Source organism: Ornithorhynchus anatinus, chromosome 6 (assembly GCF_004115215.2).
Source record: "Ornithorhynchus anatinus isolate Pmale09 chromosome 6, mOrnAna1.pri.v4, whole genome shotgun sequence".
Lineage (NCBI taxonomy): Eukaryota > Metazoa > Chordata > Mammalia > Monotremata > Ornithorhynchidae > Ornithorhynchus > Ornithorhynchus anatinus.
Genome location: NC_041733.1, coordinates 14,886,590 through 14,901,696, shown reverse-complemented (window position 1 = coordinate 14,901,696; position 15,107 = coordinate 14,886,590). Strand labels below are relative to the sequence as shown.

The window sequence follows — 15,107 nt, the reverse complement described above, 5'->3', positions numbered from 1 at the left end:
ATTAATACCTTGGGTATTCTGTAAAACGTAAGCTTTTATCTTTATGCTCCTTTAGGGCAGAGGTCATGCTTTCCACTAATATTGCAGGCTTCCAAGCATGTAACACAGTGCCGACCCATGTAGAAGCTCAATAAATACTAATAGTGAGTAAAATGATGTGCAATTTACAGCAGAATCCCTAGTCTGCAAAAACAAGATGGTAAATGATTCTTTTAAAGAGAAGTTGGAGCTGGAGCTCCGCCTTCTAATGAATCACCCTTCATCGAAATCAATTAATCAGTCGATCAGTGGTATTTATTGAACACTTTCAATGTGCTTATCACTGTCCTAAACGCCTAGGAGAGAACAGCAGTTGGTAATCACATTCCCTAAGAACAAGGAGCTTACTGCCTAGGTTTACAACAGACATTAAAATAAATTACAGGCATGTTCCCGAGTGCTGTGGAGTTGAGGATGGCGTGACTATCAAGTGTGTTAAAGGTACAGATCCATGTATATAGGCGATGTGGAGTGGGACTATTAGCAAATGAACCTACCAAGATCTACTTTTGCTTTGGCATTTATAATACAGTGTTGGTTTAGCTAGAACATTTAAACAGTGATTTTCTGGGTCATGGTCTTCACTAAGTGCTCCAACCCAAACATTCTGCAAAACCCCGGGATAGTTACTAGCTAATCTGATCAGATGTAGTTTACTGTTATACTGTACCCTCCAAAGCACTAGCAGGGCTAAAGCTCGAAGAGGGAATACAGGTGCTTATTCCCCATTTTACAGATGAGGAAACTGAGGCCCAGAGAAGTTAACAGACTTGCCCAAGTTCCCTCAGGAGACACCTTTTTTTATATGGTATTTGTTAAGCGTGTACTGTTCTAAGCACTGGTATCCTCCATTAAATCACTCTGCCTCTTGTTTTAAACTAGGTGAAACTAAGTCGAGGGCCTCTCCTGAGAATCGCTGTCATCTAACAGAGGCCCTCAAGAAGGGCTAAAATTTTGTGTTTGTCTTGCTTTAATGGTATTTGTTAAATGTTCACTATATGCCAGACACTGAACTAAGCGCTGGGATAGATACGAGATAATCGTATTGGACATAGTTAATGCCTCACATGGGGCTCACAGTTTTAGTCCCCCATTTTACAGATGAGGGAACTGAGTCACAGAGAAGTTAAGTGACTTGCCCAAGGTCACACGGCAGGCAAGTGGGGGAACCGGGTTAAGAATCCAGGTCTTTCTGATTCCTGTGCTCTAATAATAATAATGATAATGCTGGTATTTGTTAAGTGCTTACTATGTGCCAGGCACAGTTCTAAGCGCTAGACTTCCAGGCTCCTCCCTCTAGTCTGCAGGTTTCACTTGTCAGACACTCCCAGCAGAGATTGAATTCAGAAAATAAATGAGGCATGGGATTGGAGACAGCCAACTTTCCAATTGGCAGGAGAGAATAAAATGTCACAAGGTGAACAGCCAGAATCCCCAGACTACATGAAACCAAACCAGTTTCCCTGAAATACTTGGGATCTGGGATGACGCGGCCACTCGCGTCCAGCTCACCCTGGGCACAACTTTTTTCCTTCCCACTTCCATCCCTCCAAGGCGGTTCGGCCAAAACTGACCTGGCCTCGGATATTGGCCAAGGCGAATGGTCATCTGTATGGTTACGTTCCAAGCAAGTCACGGAAGCTGCCCAGATTTCACAGTGATGTACTCAATGATTCCCTAGTGTTGCGAAAAGAAACGCCGCTAAGAATTTAACGTTATCGGGGAGAATTCAGTTTTTTCATTTGTTTTCCCATCTGAGAGAAGGAGACAATAAGACTCAACATCCACTCAGCTCTCAAGACTAATGGAGATGTCTAGTTTTGAGAAGTCCAAGCCAGAGACTGACTAACAGGGTATCTATCATTTCTAATGGCATTCATCTGATTAAGACAGACTCGATCTAAAATTGTATGCTGTCTGCAGTGCGGCTGTACGAGGAGCTTATTTGACTTATACTTCTGTAGTTGGTTCCCCTGAACTCACCCTCTGCTAATTTTTTGTTGTAATTTGTTGTGGAGGGAGCGGGGAGGGCTTGGGAGTCAGAGACCTGTGTTCTAAATCCCAGATCTGCTACTCATGTGTAGTGTGACCTTGGATGGGTGGCTTAAATTCCCTGTGCCTCAGTTACTTTATCTGCACAATGGAGGTTAAATATACTCCCTCCTACTTAGACTATGAACTCCATTCGGAAGAGGGACTGTGTCCAACTTAACTGCTTTGTCTCTACCCCAGCAGCTGGTACAATACCAGGCACACAGTAGCAGAGAATCAGAGAAGCGTGGCTCGGTGGAAAGAGCGCGGGCTTGGGAGCCGGATGCCATGGGTTCTAATCCCGACTCCGCCGCTTGTCAGCTGTATGACTTTGGGCAAGTCACTTCACTTCTCAGTTACCTCATCTGTAAAATGGGAATGAAGACTGTGAGCCCCACGTGGGACAACCTGATCGCCTTGTATCCCCCCAGCACTTAGAACAGTGCTTTGCACATAATAAGTGCTTAACAAGTGCCATCATTATTATTACATAGTAAGTGCTTAACAAGTACTATTTTAAAAAAAAGATTGGTTTCAAAGAAGGCTGAAATCAGAGATCATCAAGCTTTATGACTCTTTATTTATTTATTTATTCATTCATTCATTCATTCTCTCATTCATTCATCAGAATGTGCAGATGAGCCCAGAGTTCTGTTCTGGGCACTGGGGGAAGTTAGGAAATAATAATCAGTGGATTTACTCTGTATTTACCATGTGAGAAGAACTGTTCTAAAGGCTGGATTGATATAAAACAATCAGATTGGAGACCATCCCCACCACCAGCCCCTCCAGGGACAGGAACCATGTCTAATTCCCACCCATCGTATTCTCCCCCAGTGCTTAGTACAGTGCTCTGCATTCAGTAAGCTCTTGATAAATACTATTACTATTACACAGTCTCTGTCCCACCCAAGGCCTGCAGTCTTAAAAAGAGTCACAGTCCTTGTTCTCAAGAAACTTTCCTTAAAATCAGAAAAATGGGATTAATGTGGTATGTAGCCCACTACGTGGAGAAATGGCAGTGGCAGAGCAAGAAGGGAAACGCATGGGTGACTTCTGAAATGTTGGATGGCAGTCCTGCAGAATCCCAGGATCAGGATAACTTGGCCTATAGCATTCACCTTGGGTCCAGTGCCATGGCTGCTGCATTATATGCTATAGCAAAACAGAACTGCACTGTGGGAAGAATGTTCCCTAATTCTGTTGTCACAATCTATCCAAAACACATAATCACTTGTTTTTGAACCACTGAGAAGCAGCGTGGTCTAGTGGAAAAAGCATGGGCCTGAGGCTCGGGCCAGTTAACTGGGTCATTTAACTGTTCTGTGACCTTCTCTGGGCCTCGGTTTCCTCATCTGTAAAAATAGGGACAAGATACCTGTTCTTCCTCCACCTCAAATTATGAGCCCCATGTGGGGCAGGGACTCTGTCCAGTCTACTTATAGCATTGCTGACCCAGTACTTGGCAGTGCTTGGCACATGGTAAGTACTTAACAAATACCATTATTATTATTATCATTATCATATTAAGCACTTAGGAGAGTACAGTTCAACAGAACTGGAAAGACACAAGGAACTTACAGTCTAGAGAGGGAGACAAACATTTATCTAAATAAATATCGAGAAATGTGAAATGTGAAAGGAAATTAAGGGTAGATTGACTAGAGTGGACAGGCAAAATTGGCGATTAAAGGGAGAAATCAGATAGAAAAGACAAGAACATCGATCAGGAACCTAGAGCTTGTTTTAAAGAGTTCGAGAGCCAAAAGCCAAAAGAGACTTCTTCTGGGTTCCTTCTTTCTTCCTTGTCTTGTCTTATGCCATTGAGTCGTCTCCAACTCATAGCAACGCCATGAACACATCTTTCCCAGAAAGCCCGACCTCCATCTGCCATCACTCTGCTAGCGAATCCCTAGAGTTGGTACAAATCCGGAAGCGGTTGACCATTGCCTCCTTCCGCGCAGTCAACTCGAGTCTCTGTCCTCGACTCTCTCCCCTGCCTCTGCTGCCTGGAACTGGTGAGTTTTAGAGTACCGAAACCGTCCAGGTGCGGCCCTGAGAGGGGTCTCTTTTCCTCAGAGTGCCTAAAATAGCTCTGCTCCATCCCTGCCCCCTCTCATGCTAGTGTTACTCCAAACTCCAGCCCCGTGGTCCTGAAAAAGCCAAAGACTAAGACCCTCAGAGAGTCAGTCGGCCACTCAGTGATATTTTTTGAGTGGTTCCTGTGTTCTCTGCATTGTACTAAGTGCTTGGGAAATTACAACACCATCCCTGTACCATCCTTGTACAATACCATCCCTGCCCTCCTTTAGGTGGAGTCAAATGCTTAATAGCACCCCTTAATAGCATGCTTATCTGGTCCCCGACCTCTTGCCCGCGTCCTGCCTCTGCCTCCGGGACCACCCTCCCTCTTCATATCCGACAGACACTAACTCTCCCCACCTTCGAAGACTTACCGAAGGCATATCTTCCCCCAAAGGCCTCCCCTGACTAACCCCCCTTTTCCTTTTCTTCAACTCCCTTCTGCGTCTCCCTGACTCGCTCTCTTTATTCATCCCACCCACCCATCCCAGCCCCACAGCACTTATGTACGTATCTGTAATTATTTATTTATATGAATGTCTATCTCCTCCAATAATGATGGTACTTGTTCAGCAATTACTTTGAACCAAGCCCTATTCTAGGTCCTCTAGACTGAAAGCGTGGGCAGGAAATATATCTGGTATATTGTACTCTCCCAAGTGCTCGGTACAGTGCTCTGCACACAGTAAGTGCTCAATAAATACCACCGACTGACTGACTGATCTCTGAGGTGCTATTCTGGTATACGATCGGAATTAGTGATATTAAATGATTAGCTAAAGGTTTTCTTCCTCTGAGCTCATAATCACACCTGTCTTCTTACTCTTCTATGTCAGATCTGAAGAAAAATGTCAAGCCCAGAAGGTTTTGCAGCTGTGTTTTACAGTGAGCCCTCAGTCTTGGGCTTCCTAGCCAATGTCATCAGCGCCTTGCTCGTGTGCTTGCAGAACTTCTTCTGGGCTCACACAAGCATCCGACCACAGGGGATCGAAAATATCCTCGCAGGTAAGGAGGGGTCATCACGAGAAGCAGCATGACCTAGTGGCAAGAACACGGGCTTGGAAGTCAGAGGATGTGGGTTCTAATACCTGCTCTGCCGTTTGTCTGCTGCGTGACCTTGGGCCAGTCACTTCACTTCTCCGTGCCTCAATTACCTCATCTGTGAAATGGGAATGAAGACTGCGAGCCCCGTGTGGTACAGGGACTGTGTCCAACCCGATTTGCTGTGCTCACCCCAACGCTTAGTACAGTGCCTGGCACATAGTAAGAGCTTAACAAATACCAGTTATTACTGCAATTATTCTTTCAGGCTAACATTTGGCAGTCCTCACACCTGTTGTCATTTTCACAGTCTATTTCCATCTCTGTTTTTCTATAGGGGTCCACCTTATTCTGATCGGAGGGTTCTCCCAGCTGTTGGCGGGATTCCTCTCGTTCCGGAAATACGACCACCTGGGCGGGACGGCATTTCTGGCTTTCGCTGGTCTGTGGAGCAGCTACGGGGCCACTCGAATCATTTCGGGGGCCTACTCCCCCCAGACCAACCTGAACGTGAGCGATGCCGCTCTTCATCGTTCAATGTCCACCGCCATTCCGACCATCAGGGAGGGCACGCTCCCGGGGATGGTGGCTTATATTTTCATCTCGTTTATTCTGGCCTTCTGCTCGGCCACCGTGAACTACGTCATGCCCTTCATCTTTGGGGCCATAACCCTCACCCTTGTGTTTGAGACGGTGGGCCTGTTTGGGGTCTGGGCCCTGGTGGTGTCCGGGGTCCTGGAGTTGGTCATCGTCGTCTGTGGGCTCTACGGCGCTATCGCGCTCCTGTTCAAGGGCATTACCCAGAGGTTCGTGCTCCCCGGGTTCGGAAACCCTCTTTTCAACATCTTGCTGTTGGGGTCCGCCAACCGCACCTCCTCCAAGAACATCGGCGAAGAGAAGAAGAAGAACACAAAGTACGCTGAGCCCATGGCCCTGAGCAACTTGTGTGACACCGTCTCCCCTTTCGTATTTGCCTTCTTCTGCTTCGGTTATTCGGACACCTTCTACCTCGGGGCGGTGTGGATCACCATCAACTCCTTCGGTCAGCTCCTCTCCAGCTATTACGGCTACTTGCGAGACGATGCCTATTACACGACCAAGTTCGGAGTCCATAGCCTTTATTGGCTGGTGCAGTCGTGGGAACAGTTCACCCTAACGGTTTTCATCAGGTCCCAGGATGTGCAGGGGAGCAGGGAGGGAATGTTTGGGGATTGGTTTTTCTTGATCGTCGCCTGCATCCTCTCCGTGGCGTCTTTCAATAAGGATGTTTTAGAGGTCATCCAAAATGGCCTCTTTGTGCTCCTAACTATATCCACCCTCCATCAGATACCAATCAAGGGAGGGTATGTATTCTTTGGAGTCGCCTGCTGCCTTTTCTTAGCCACTTCCCTGTATGCCACTTTTGCTCGCCTCATTAACTCCATTGGCGAAAAGGCCCTGGTCCCCGTCGGTCCCCAGCTGGTATCGACTGTGACCCTTGAGAAATTCCTAGGCTTTCTCAAAAGCCGCCTCACTGGAGCTCAAGAGTTCTCAGATACCACCAGCTGTCAGGTTTCTGAGGCCTTGTTCTATGTCTGCAATGGTTTGGCTGCCCTCTCCGCCATCCAGGGCTCTCTGAACGATCCCATCCGGCACCACCTAGGTATCCCCGCCGTGCTGATTCCTGGAGCCATAATGCAGCTGTATGTGGCCAGGATTCAAGTCCAGAAAGGAAGAAGGTTTGGGGCGGTCCTGCCATTCTGCTATGCGGCCATCTGGGCGACCTGGACCTGGCTTCGATTTGCGGGTAATGTATCAGTTCCTCTTTCTCTCGGCAACGGTGGCGAGCTCTGTTGTCCCTGGTGTCTTGGAATACATGAAGTGTTTAGAAATAGTCAATGAATTGTATTTATTGAACATTTACTGTGTGCAGCACACCCTACTAAGCACTTGGGAGAGTACAATATAACAGTGATATGGACACATTCGAATCTTGGCTCTGTCACTTGTCTGCTGTGTGACCTTGGGTAAGTCACTTCACTTCTTTGGGCCTCAGTTCCCTCGTTTGTAAAATGGGACTGTGAGCCTTATGTGGGACAAGGACAAGGACTCTCTTCAACCGGATTAACTTGGGTCAACCCCAACACTTAAAACAGTGCCTGGCACATAGTAAGCTCTTAAGAAATATCACAATCATTATTATTATTTTCTCATTATTATTACATTTCCTGCCCACAACGTGCTTACAGTCTAGAGGACTCTCAGTTCACTCCAGTAATTATGCAGATGCCTCTGGCTTGGAAATTTCTCATCTTTTGCCTCTGCATAGACAAAAAGGTTCTTTTAGTAGCCTGAAAGCCTGAATGTGGTCTCCTGGGTACCTTCCAGGAAGTGACTTATGCACCGGAGAGAAACTGCCTTCTTGGTGATTGGGCAGAATTTGAACTTGTCCGAAGAAAGGAATGGTTTGTTCCAGACAGGAGTAAAATGAAGATTTCACTAGTTCAGATCTTGAAGCTCCATTCTCCTCAGGGGAGGAAGTCAAGATGTCAATAAGCAACATGACCTGGTGGATATACCACAGGCCTCGGAGATAGAAGGACCTGGGTTCTAATTCCGGCTCCGCCACTTCTCTCCTATGTGACCCTGGGCAAGTTCATTCATTCATTCAATAGTATTTATTGAGCGCTTACTATGTGCAGAGCACTGTACTAAGCGCTTGGGATGAACAAGTCGGCAACAGATAGAGACGGTCCCTGCCGTTTGACGGGCTTACGGTCTAATCGGGGGAGACGGACAGACGAGAACGATGGCGATAAACAGAGTCGAGGGGAAGAACATCTCGTAAAAACAATGGTGACTAAATAGAATCGAGGCGATGTACAATTCATTAACAAAATAAATAGGGTAACGAAAATATATACAGTCGAGCGGACGAGTACAGTGCTGTGGGGATGGGAAGGGAGAGGTGGAGGAGCAGAGGGAAAAGGGGAAAAAGAGGGTTAAGCTGCGGAGAGGTAAAGGGAGGATGGCAGAGGGAGTAGAGGGAGAAGAGGAGCTCAGTCTGGGAACGCCTCTTGGAGGAGGTGAGTTTTAAGTAGGGTTTCGAAGAGGGAAAGAGAATCAGTTTGGCGGAGGTGAGGAGGGAGGGCGTTCCGGGACCGCGGGAGGACGTGACCCGGGGGTCGACGGCGGGACAGGCGAGACCGAGGGACGGTGAGGAGGTGGGCGGCGGAGGAGCGGAGCGTGCGGGGTGGGCGGTAGAAAGAGAGAAGGGAGGAGAGGTAGGAAGGGGCAAGGTGACGGAGAGCCTCGAAGCCTAGAGTGAGGAGTTTTTGTTTGGAGCGGAGGTCGATAGGCAACCACTGGAGTTGTTTAAGAAGGGGAGTGACAGGCCCAGATCGTTTCTGCAGGAAGATGAGCCGGGCAGCGGAGTGAAGAATAGACCGGAGCGGGGCGAGAGAGGAGGAAGGGAGGTCAGAGAGAAGGCCGACACGGTAGTCTAGCCGGGATATAACGAGAGCCCATAACAGTAAGGTAGCCGTCTGGGTGGAGAGGAAAGGGCGGATCTTGGCAATATTGTAGAGGTGAAACCGGCAGGTCTCGGTAACGGATAGGATGTGTGGGGTGAACGAGAGGGACGAGTCAAGGATGACACCGAGATCACGGGCCCGAGAGATGGGAAGGATGGTCGTGCCATCGACGGTGATAGAGAAGTCTGCGAGAGGACCGGGTTTGGGAGGGAAGATGAGGAGCTCAGTCTTGCTCATGTCGAGCTTTAGGTGGCGGGCCGACATCCAGGTGGAGACGTCCCGGAGGCGGGAGGAGATGCGAGCCTGAAGGGAGGGGGAGAGGACGGGGCGGAGATGTAGATCTGCGTGTCATCTGCGTAGAGATGGTAGTCGAAGCCGTGAGAACGAATGAGTTCACCGAGGGAGTGAGTGTAAATGGAGAACAGAAGAGGGCCGAGAACTGACCCTTGAGGAACTCCAGCAGTTAAAGGATGGGAGGGGGAGGAGGCTCCGGCGAAGGAGACCGAGAATGACCGGCCAGAGAGGTGAGAGGAGAACCGGGAGAGGACAGAGTCCGTGAAGCCGAGGTGAGATAAGGTATGGAGGAGGAGGGGATGGTCGACGGTGTCAAAGGCAGCAGAGAGGTCAAGGAGGATCAGAATGGAGTAGGAGCCATCGGATTTGGCAAGAAGGAGGTCACGGGTGACCTTAGAGAGAGCAGTCTCGGTAGAGCGGAGGGGACGGAAGCCAGGTCGGAGGGGGTCTAGGAGAGAATGGGAGTTAAGGAATTCTAAGCATCGATTGTAGACGACTCGTTCTAGGATTTTGGAAAGGAAGGGTAGTAGGGAGATAGGGCGATAACTGGAGGGGGAAGTGGGGTCGAGAGCGGGTTTTTTTAGGATGGGGGAGACGTGGGCATGTTTGAAGGCAGAGGGGAAGGAGCCCTTGGAGATTGAGTGGTTAAAATAGAAGTTAAGGAAGGTAGGAGGGCAGGGGCGACGGTTTTAAGAAGGTGAGAGGGAATGGGGTCCGAGGCGCAGGTGGAGGGGGTGGCACTTGCGAGGAGGGAGGAGATCTCCTCTGAGGATACTGCAGGGAAGGATGGGAAAGTAGGGGAGGGGGTCGGTGGGGGGGAGGGGAGAGGCGGAGGGGTGACTTTGGGGAGCTCAGACCGATCGTGTTGATTTTCGTGAGGAAATAGGTGGCCAGATCATTGGGGGTGAGAGATGGGGGAGGGGGAGGAACAGGGGGCCTAAGGAGAGAGTTAAAGGTCCGGAACAGTCGGCGGGGGTGACGGGCATGGGTGTCGATGAGGGAGGAGAAGAAGCTTTGCCTGGCGGAGGAGAGGGCAGAGTTAAGGCAGGAAAGGATAAATTTGAAGTGTGTGAGGTCGGCTCGGTGCTTGGACTTTCGCCAGCGGCGCTCGGCAGCTCGAGCATAGGAGCGTAGGAGGCGGACGGAGGAGGTGATCCGGGGCCGTGGGTTAGTGGAGCGAGAGCGGCGGAGGGAAAGGGGGGCGAGAGAGTCGAGATGAGTAGAGAGGGTGGAGTTGAGAGCGGAGACCCGATCGTCGAGAGTGGGAAGAGAGGACAGGGCGGAGAGGTGAGGCGAGATGCTATTGGAAAGACGGATGGGATCGAGAGAGCGGAGGTCTCCGTGGGGCAGTAGCGAAGATCTGCAGGGGGAGGGAGTGTGAGAGATGAGGCAGGTGAGAAGGTTATGGTCAGAGAGAGGGATTTCAGAGTCGGTGAGGGAGGAGATAGCGCAGCGGTAGGAGATGACGAGATCGAGGGTGTGACCGAGTCGGTGAGTGGGCGCGGTATGGTGGAGGAGGAGGTCGGCAGAGTCGAGGAGGGATAGCGGGCGGGCGGCAGAGGAGTCGTCGGGTACATCCGTATGGATGTCTAAGTCTCCGAGGATCAGAGTGGGCAGAGAGAAGGAGAGAAGGAAGGTGAGAAAGGGGTCAAGGTGGTTGAAGAAGTCGGAGGTGGGACCGGGAGGGCGGTAGATGACGGCGACAAGTAACTGGAGGGGGTGGTAGAGGCGAACGATATGGGCTTCGAAGGAAGGGAAGGAGAGGGAGGGGGGAGGAGGGATAGTGCGGAAGCGGCAACGGGGCGAGAGGAGGAAGCCGACGCCTCCTCCCTTACCGGTGAGTCTGGGGGAGTGGGAGAAGGAGAGGCCTCCGCCGGAGAGAGCGGCGGCGGAGACTCTGGGCCTCAGTTCCCTCATTTGTAAAATGGGCATTAAGACTGTGATCCCCATGTGGGACAAGGATTGTGTCCAATTTGATGAGGTTGTATCTACATCAGCACTTAGAACAATACTCGACACAAACTAAGCACTTAACGAACACCATCACCATCATCAACCCAGAGAAGAATAATTCCCGATTCTCATCACCTGCCCCAGACCAGCTCCTTAGCTTTTGATCCTGACTACAAACAGACAGCCTGAGAGCAGGGCATGGATGAGGGATGAAGTAGGAAACGCTAGAGCATCTCCTCAGCCTGCCCTGCCCTTTCGAGTGGTTGATTTTCGTAGACCAAAATACCGTGGTGGTGATAGCAGAGAATTTCTTCAGGGAAAGCTGGGAGTAACCTGAACTCCTCGAAGAATCTGCAGGGAAAGAGGGCTTTAAAAAACACCCTGTTGTGCTTTCCTTAGCCCCAAGGGGAAAATTGTGCTTCTTTACTTAGATCATTTTAATATTTTTCGATAGGAGAGGAGTTATATCCCAATAAGAATTTGAAAGTGGGCTGATGCCAATGGGGGATTTATTTTCAGGTCGGTGCCTACTTGAGGCAATTGTTGTCAATTGCTTTCTTCTAGATACCCTCTTCAGATTTGCATTTCATTGCCTCCATGACTCGTAACAGAACAGAATGCGGGAAAAACTTACGGTTTGCCAGGGTCTTAACACTCAAAGAATTTGAAGTCAAAATGCTCTGGGGGAAGGAGAAAGGTTTAGGTCACAGCTATAAAATCTATGATGAGCTCAGAGGGATTCTTCAAGAGGAAGGGAGGGTGTGAAGGGAGGGGAATGATGAACTGCAGGGAGGGAAGGGAAGGAAAGAGGAAAGGGGAAAGAGAAAGGAGGGTGGTGAGGGAAAGTAGAGAGAGGGGAGAGATGGAAAAAGCATCTGGTTTAATATGTGGAATTAAAGCTGAAAACAGATATTGGGATCAAGGCAAATTTTCTTTGGGAGTGTTTTCCCCGGGATTCTCTCCTCTCTGCATACTTCGCAGCCCTGGCTCTTTTCCAGTTTTGTTTGGGCCATGAATTCCAACTTTTTTCTCTCCTTGAATTACTCTTCTCTCTCAGGCCCTTTCCAAGAGGAAATAAACTACTAGAACTGTGCCTGTCTTGGGGCCTCAGGCAGATTTTGTCTGCAAATAAGCTACCTCAGTCATCCCTACCCAGGCTGCATGTATAAGACCATCAGAGGGCTAGAAATAATAATTTTGGCTTGCGGTAAGTGCTTACTATGTGCCAAGCACTGTTCTAAGCATTTGGGTAGATAAAGTTAATCAGGTTGGACGTAGTCCCTGCCCCACATGGGGCTCACGGTCTTTATCCCCATTTTACAGATGAGGGAACTGAGGCACAGAAAAGTTAAGTGACTTGCCCAAGGTCACAGAGCACACAAATGACAGAGCCAGGATTAGAACCCACACCTTCTGACTCTCAAGCCCGTGCTCCTGTTACAAGGTCATGCTGTTCCCCAGGGAGAGATCTCCTCTCCCTGTGAGAATGGCCTTCACCCCTGGGCTGAGGCAAACTTTGTCTTTCAGTGGTTTTTCTGTGAAACCAAAGCTGCCTCTAAGGGATTTCCCCACTAAGCCTCCAATGGGGAACAAATCCATTGGGAAAATACCTGGAAATGAACTTTCACTTTACCACAAATAAACACGGAAATCCACAGTTCAGCATCTCTGCCAAATTGGCCGCAGACTATAGGGGTCCCACTTCAGTCACAGGCCTCGAAGTCAGAGGAATCCTAGGCTCTGGCACCTGTCTGCTATGTGACCTCGGCCAAGTCGTTTAACTTCTCCGTGCCTCAGTTTCCTCATCTGTAAAATGGGGATTAACATCATGAGCCCTGTGGGGGACAGGGACTGTGTCCATCCCAATTAAGTTGTAACTACACCAGTACTTAGTACAGTGCCCGGCACATAATAAACACTCAACAGATACCATTAAAAACAATAGTTTAGTGATAGAGAAGCAGCGTGGCTCAGTGGAAAGAGCATGGGCTTTGGAGTCAGAGGTCACGGGTTCGAATGCCGGCTCCACCACTTGTCAGCTCTGTGACTGTGGGCAAGTCACTTAACTTCTCTGTGCCTCAGTTACCTCATCTGTAAAATGGGGATTAAGAATGTGAGCCCCACGTGGGCCAACCTCATTCCCTTGTGTCTACCCCAGCGCTTAGAACAGTGCTCTGCACATAGTAAGCGCTTGGAACAAATACCAACATTATTATTATTATTATTATTATATTTATTGAGCTCATGCTGTGAGCAAAGCATTGTACTAAGCACTTGGGAGAGTACAGTGCAGAGGAGTTGGTAGACACAACCCCTGCCCTCGAGAAGCTTTCAGTCTAGTTCATACAGAGCTGTCTTGGAACATCAGAATTTATGTCCATAAAAGCTCTAGCCTCATCCCCTCGCCTAATGGAGTGTATTCCTAATTTAGGCCCAGAGAGAATCTGTGAGAAGTTCTTTTAACCACAGAATTCTTTTTGGAGCCTTACTCTCTGCCCCAAAATTATACTAAAATTCTGAGTGACGATGACGATGGTGGTGGTGATGATAATGATGATGATGACATTTCCCATGATGCTAAATCCTTGAATTTTGAGATTCATCTGAATGACTCTACCACACACACCGGGTAAACCAAATCAACTCCTTAGGTAGTTATAATGGGGCCGTTATAACCTTGCCTACCTCACGATCTCGAAGCTACCTAAGGTAACCAGTAGCAAAATTATGGCAAGAGCCCGGGTCTAGTGATTCCTAGAAGAGTTCACCTTCCTCAAGGCCACATTTATAGGACTCTGTTGGATTTATAGAGCTTTTACAGGAACGGGGTACATGCATAACCATAAGAAGCAGCATGGACTAGAGGAAAAAGCACGGATCTGAGCGTCAGAGAACTTGCGTTGGAATTCTGGCCCTGCCAGTTGCCTCCTGTGTGACCTTGAGCAAGTCACTTAACTTCTCTGTTCCTCAATGTCCTCACGTGTCAGATGGGGATTCAATCTCTGTTTTCCCTTCTATTTAGAATGCGAGCCCCGTCTGGGACAGAGACTCCGTCTGACTTAATTAACTTGTGCTTAGAACAGTGCTCGACACATAGTAAGCATTTAACAAATACCAAACACCACACCGTGTCATTCGTCCTGATTTCAAGGCATAAAATAGTGCTGTGACAAATCATTTTCCTGGGACAAAGCATTGCTCTCTTGTGTCTCAGGACCACACGCCGAACCTAGGTGATGGGAATAGGGATTGCCACTTTTTTACGGTATTCATTAAATGCTTACTATTACCGGACACTGCGCAAGCTGCTGGGGTAGATGCAAGCTAATCAGATTGGACCCAGTCCCTGTCCCACATGAAGCTTACACTCTTAATCCTCATTTTACACTTGAGGTAACTGAGGCCCAGAGAAGTTAAGCAACTTGCCCAAGGTCACATAAGAGATAAATGGTGGAGCTGGGATTAGAACCCACATCCTGTTGACTCCCAGGCCCGTGCTCTAGCCACTAGATGACACTGCTTTCCTCAGCTTTTTTCAAACAAACCGGGTTCTTCTATGAGAGGTGGGCTTTCTATGAGGAAAAACCCCAAGGATTAAGTTGAAATTTGGAAATAAACTGCAAAAAGCCACCCAGTTCCACTCCTCATTATCCCCCCATTCTCCCCTGCCAACTTTTCCCTCACTTTAAGACAAGAGTTTGCCAAGGATCTCCAAAAAGCACCCAGGCAGAGATAGCATCTTCCCAAGTGGCTAAGTATATGACATTAATGATCATTAGGGATGCTCCCTGGAGGTGTTTGTAAGGTGAGTAAATTTAGGAGTTACAATTTATTTCTTAATTAAGAGTTGATCTGATATTCAAACAATCTGAAATGACTCCAATATCAAGGAGTTTATATTCCTGTTCACCAAACCCTTCATTTTTCATGACATTTATTGTTTTGTAGTCTAAGGAGACTGCAATAGATTAGCCTGTTTAGCAGGTTTGCTTGGATCACTGCCATCAAACACCCTTGAGTCTGTTTGTTCGCGTAGTTTATGAGGTAAGAAAACATTACCTAAATGATCTGGGCTGTAGGTCTGCTTTCATAGAATTCCCTTTCTTTAAAGAGTGTCTGCAGATAATTCCATTTCGGAAATGGTTGTGATTTCCT

General features: G+C 48.4%; 1 protein-coding gene across 1 annotated transcript in view; it reads left to right on the top strand.

Moving 5' to 3' along the window:
• Positions 1 to 4,993: 4,993 nt before the first annotated feature.
• LOC103171094 overlaps positions 4,994 to 15,107 on the top strand; it is a 23,713-nt gene continuing 13,599 nt past the window's right edge. The window contains exons 1-2 of the mRNA XM_029066991.2: positions 4,994 to 5,157; positions 5,531 to 6,979. Of these exons, the coding sequence (XP_028922824.1) occupies positions 5,001 to 5,157; positions 5,531 to 6,979 (1,606 nt within the window). The 5' untranslated portion in view covers positions 4,994 to 5,000. The remainder of the gene's footprint in view (positions 5,158 to 5,530; positions 6,980 to 15,107) is intronic.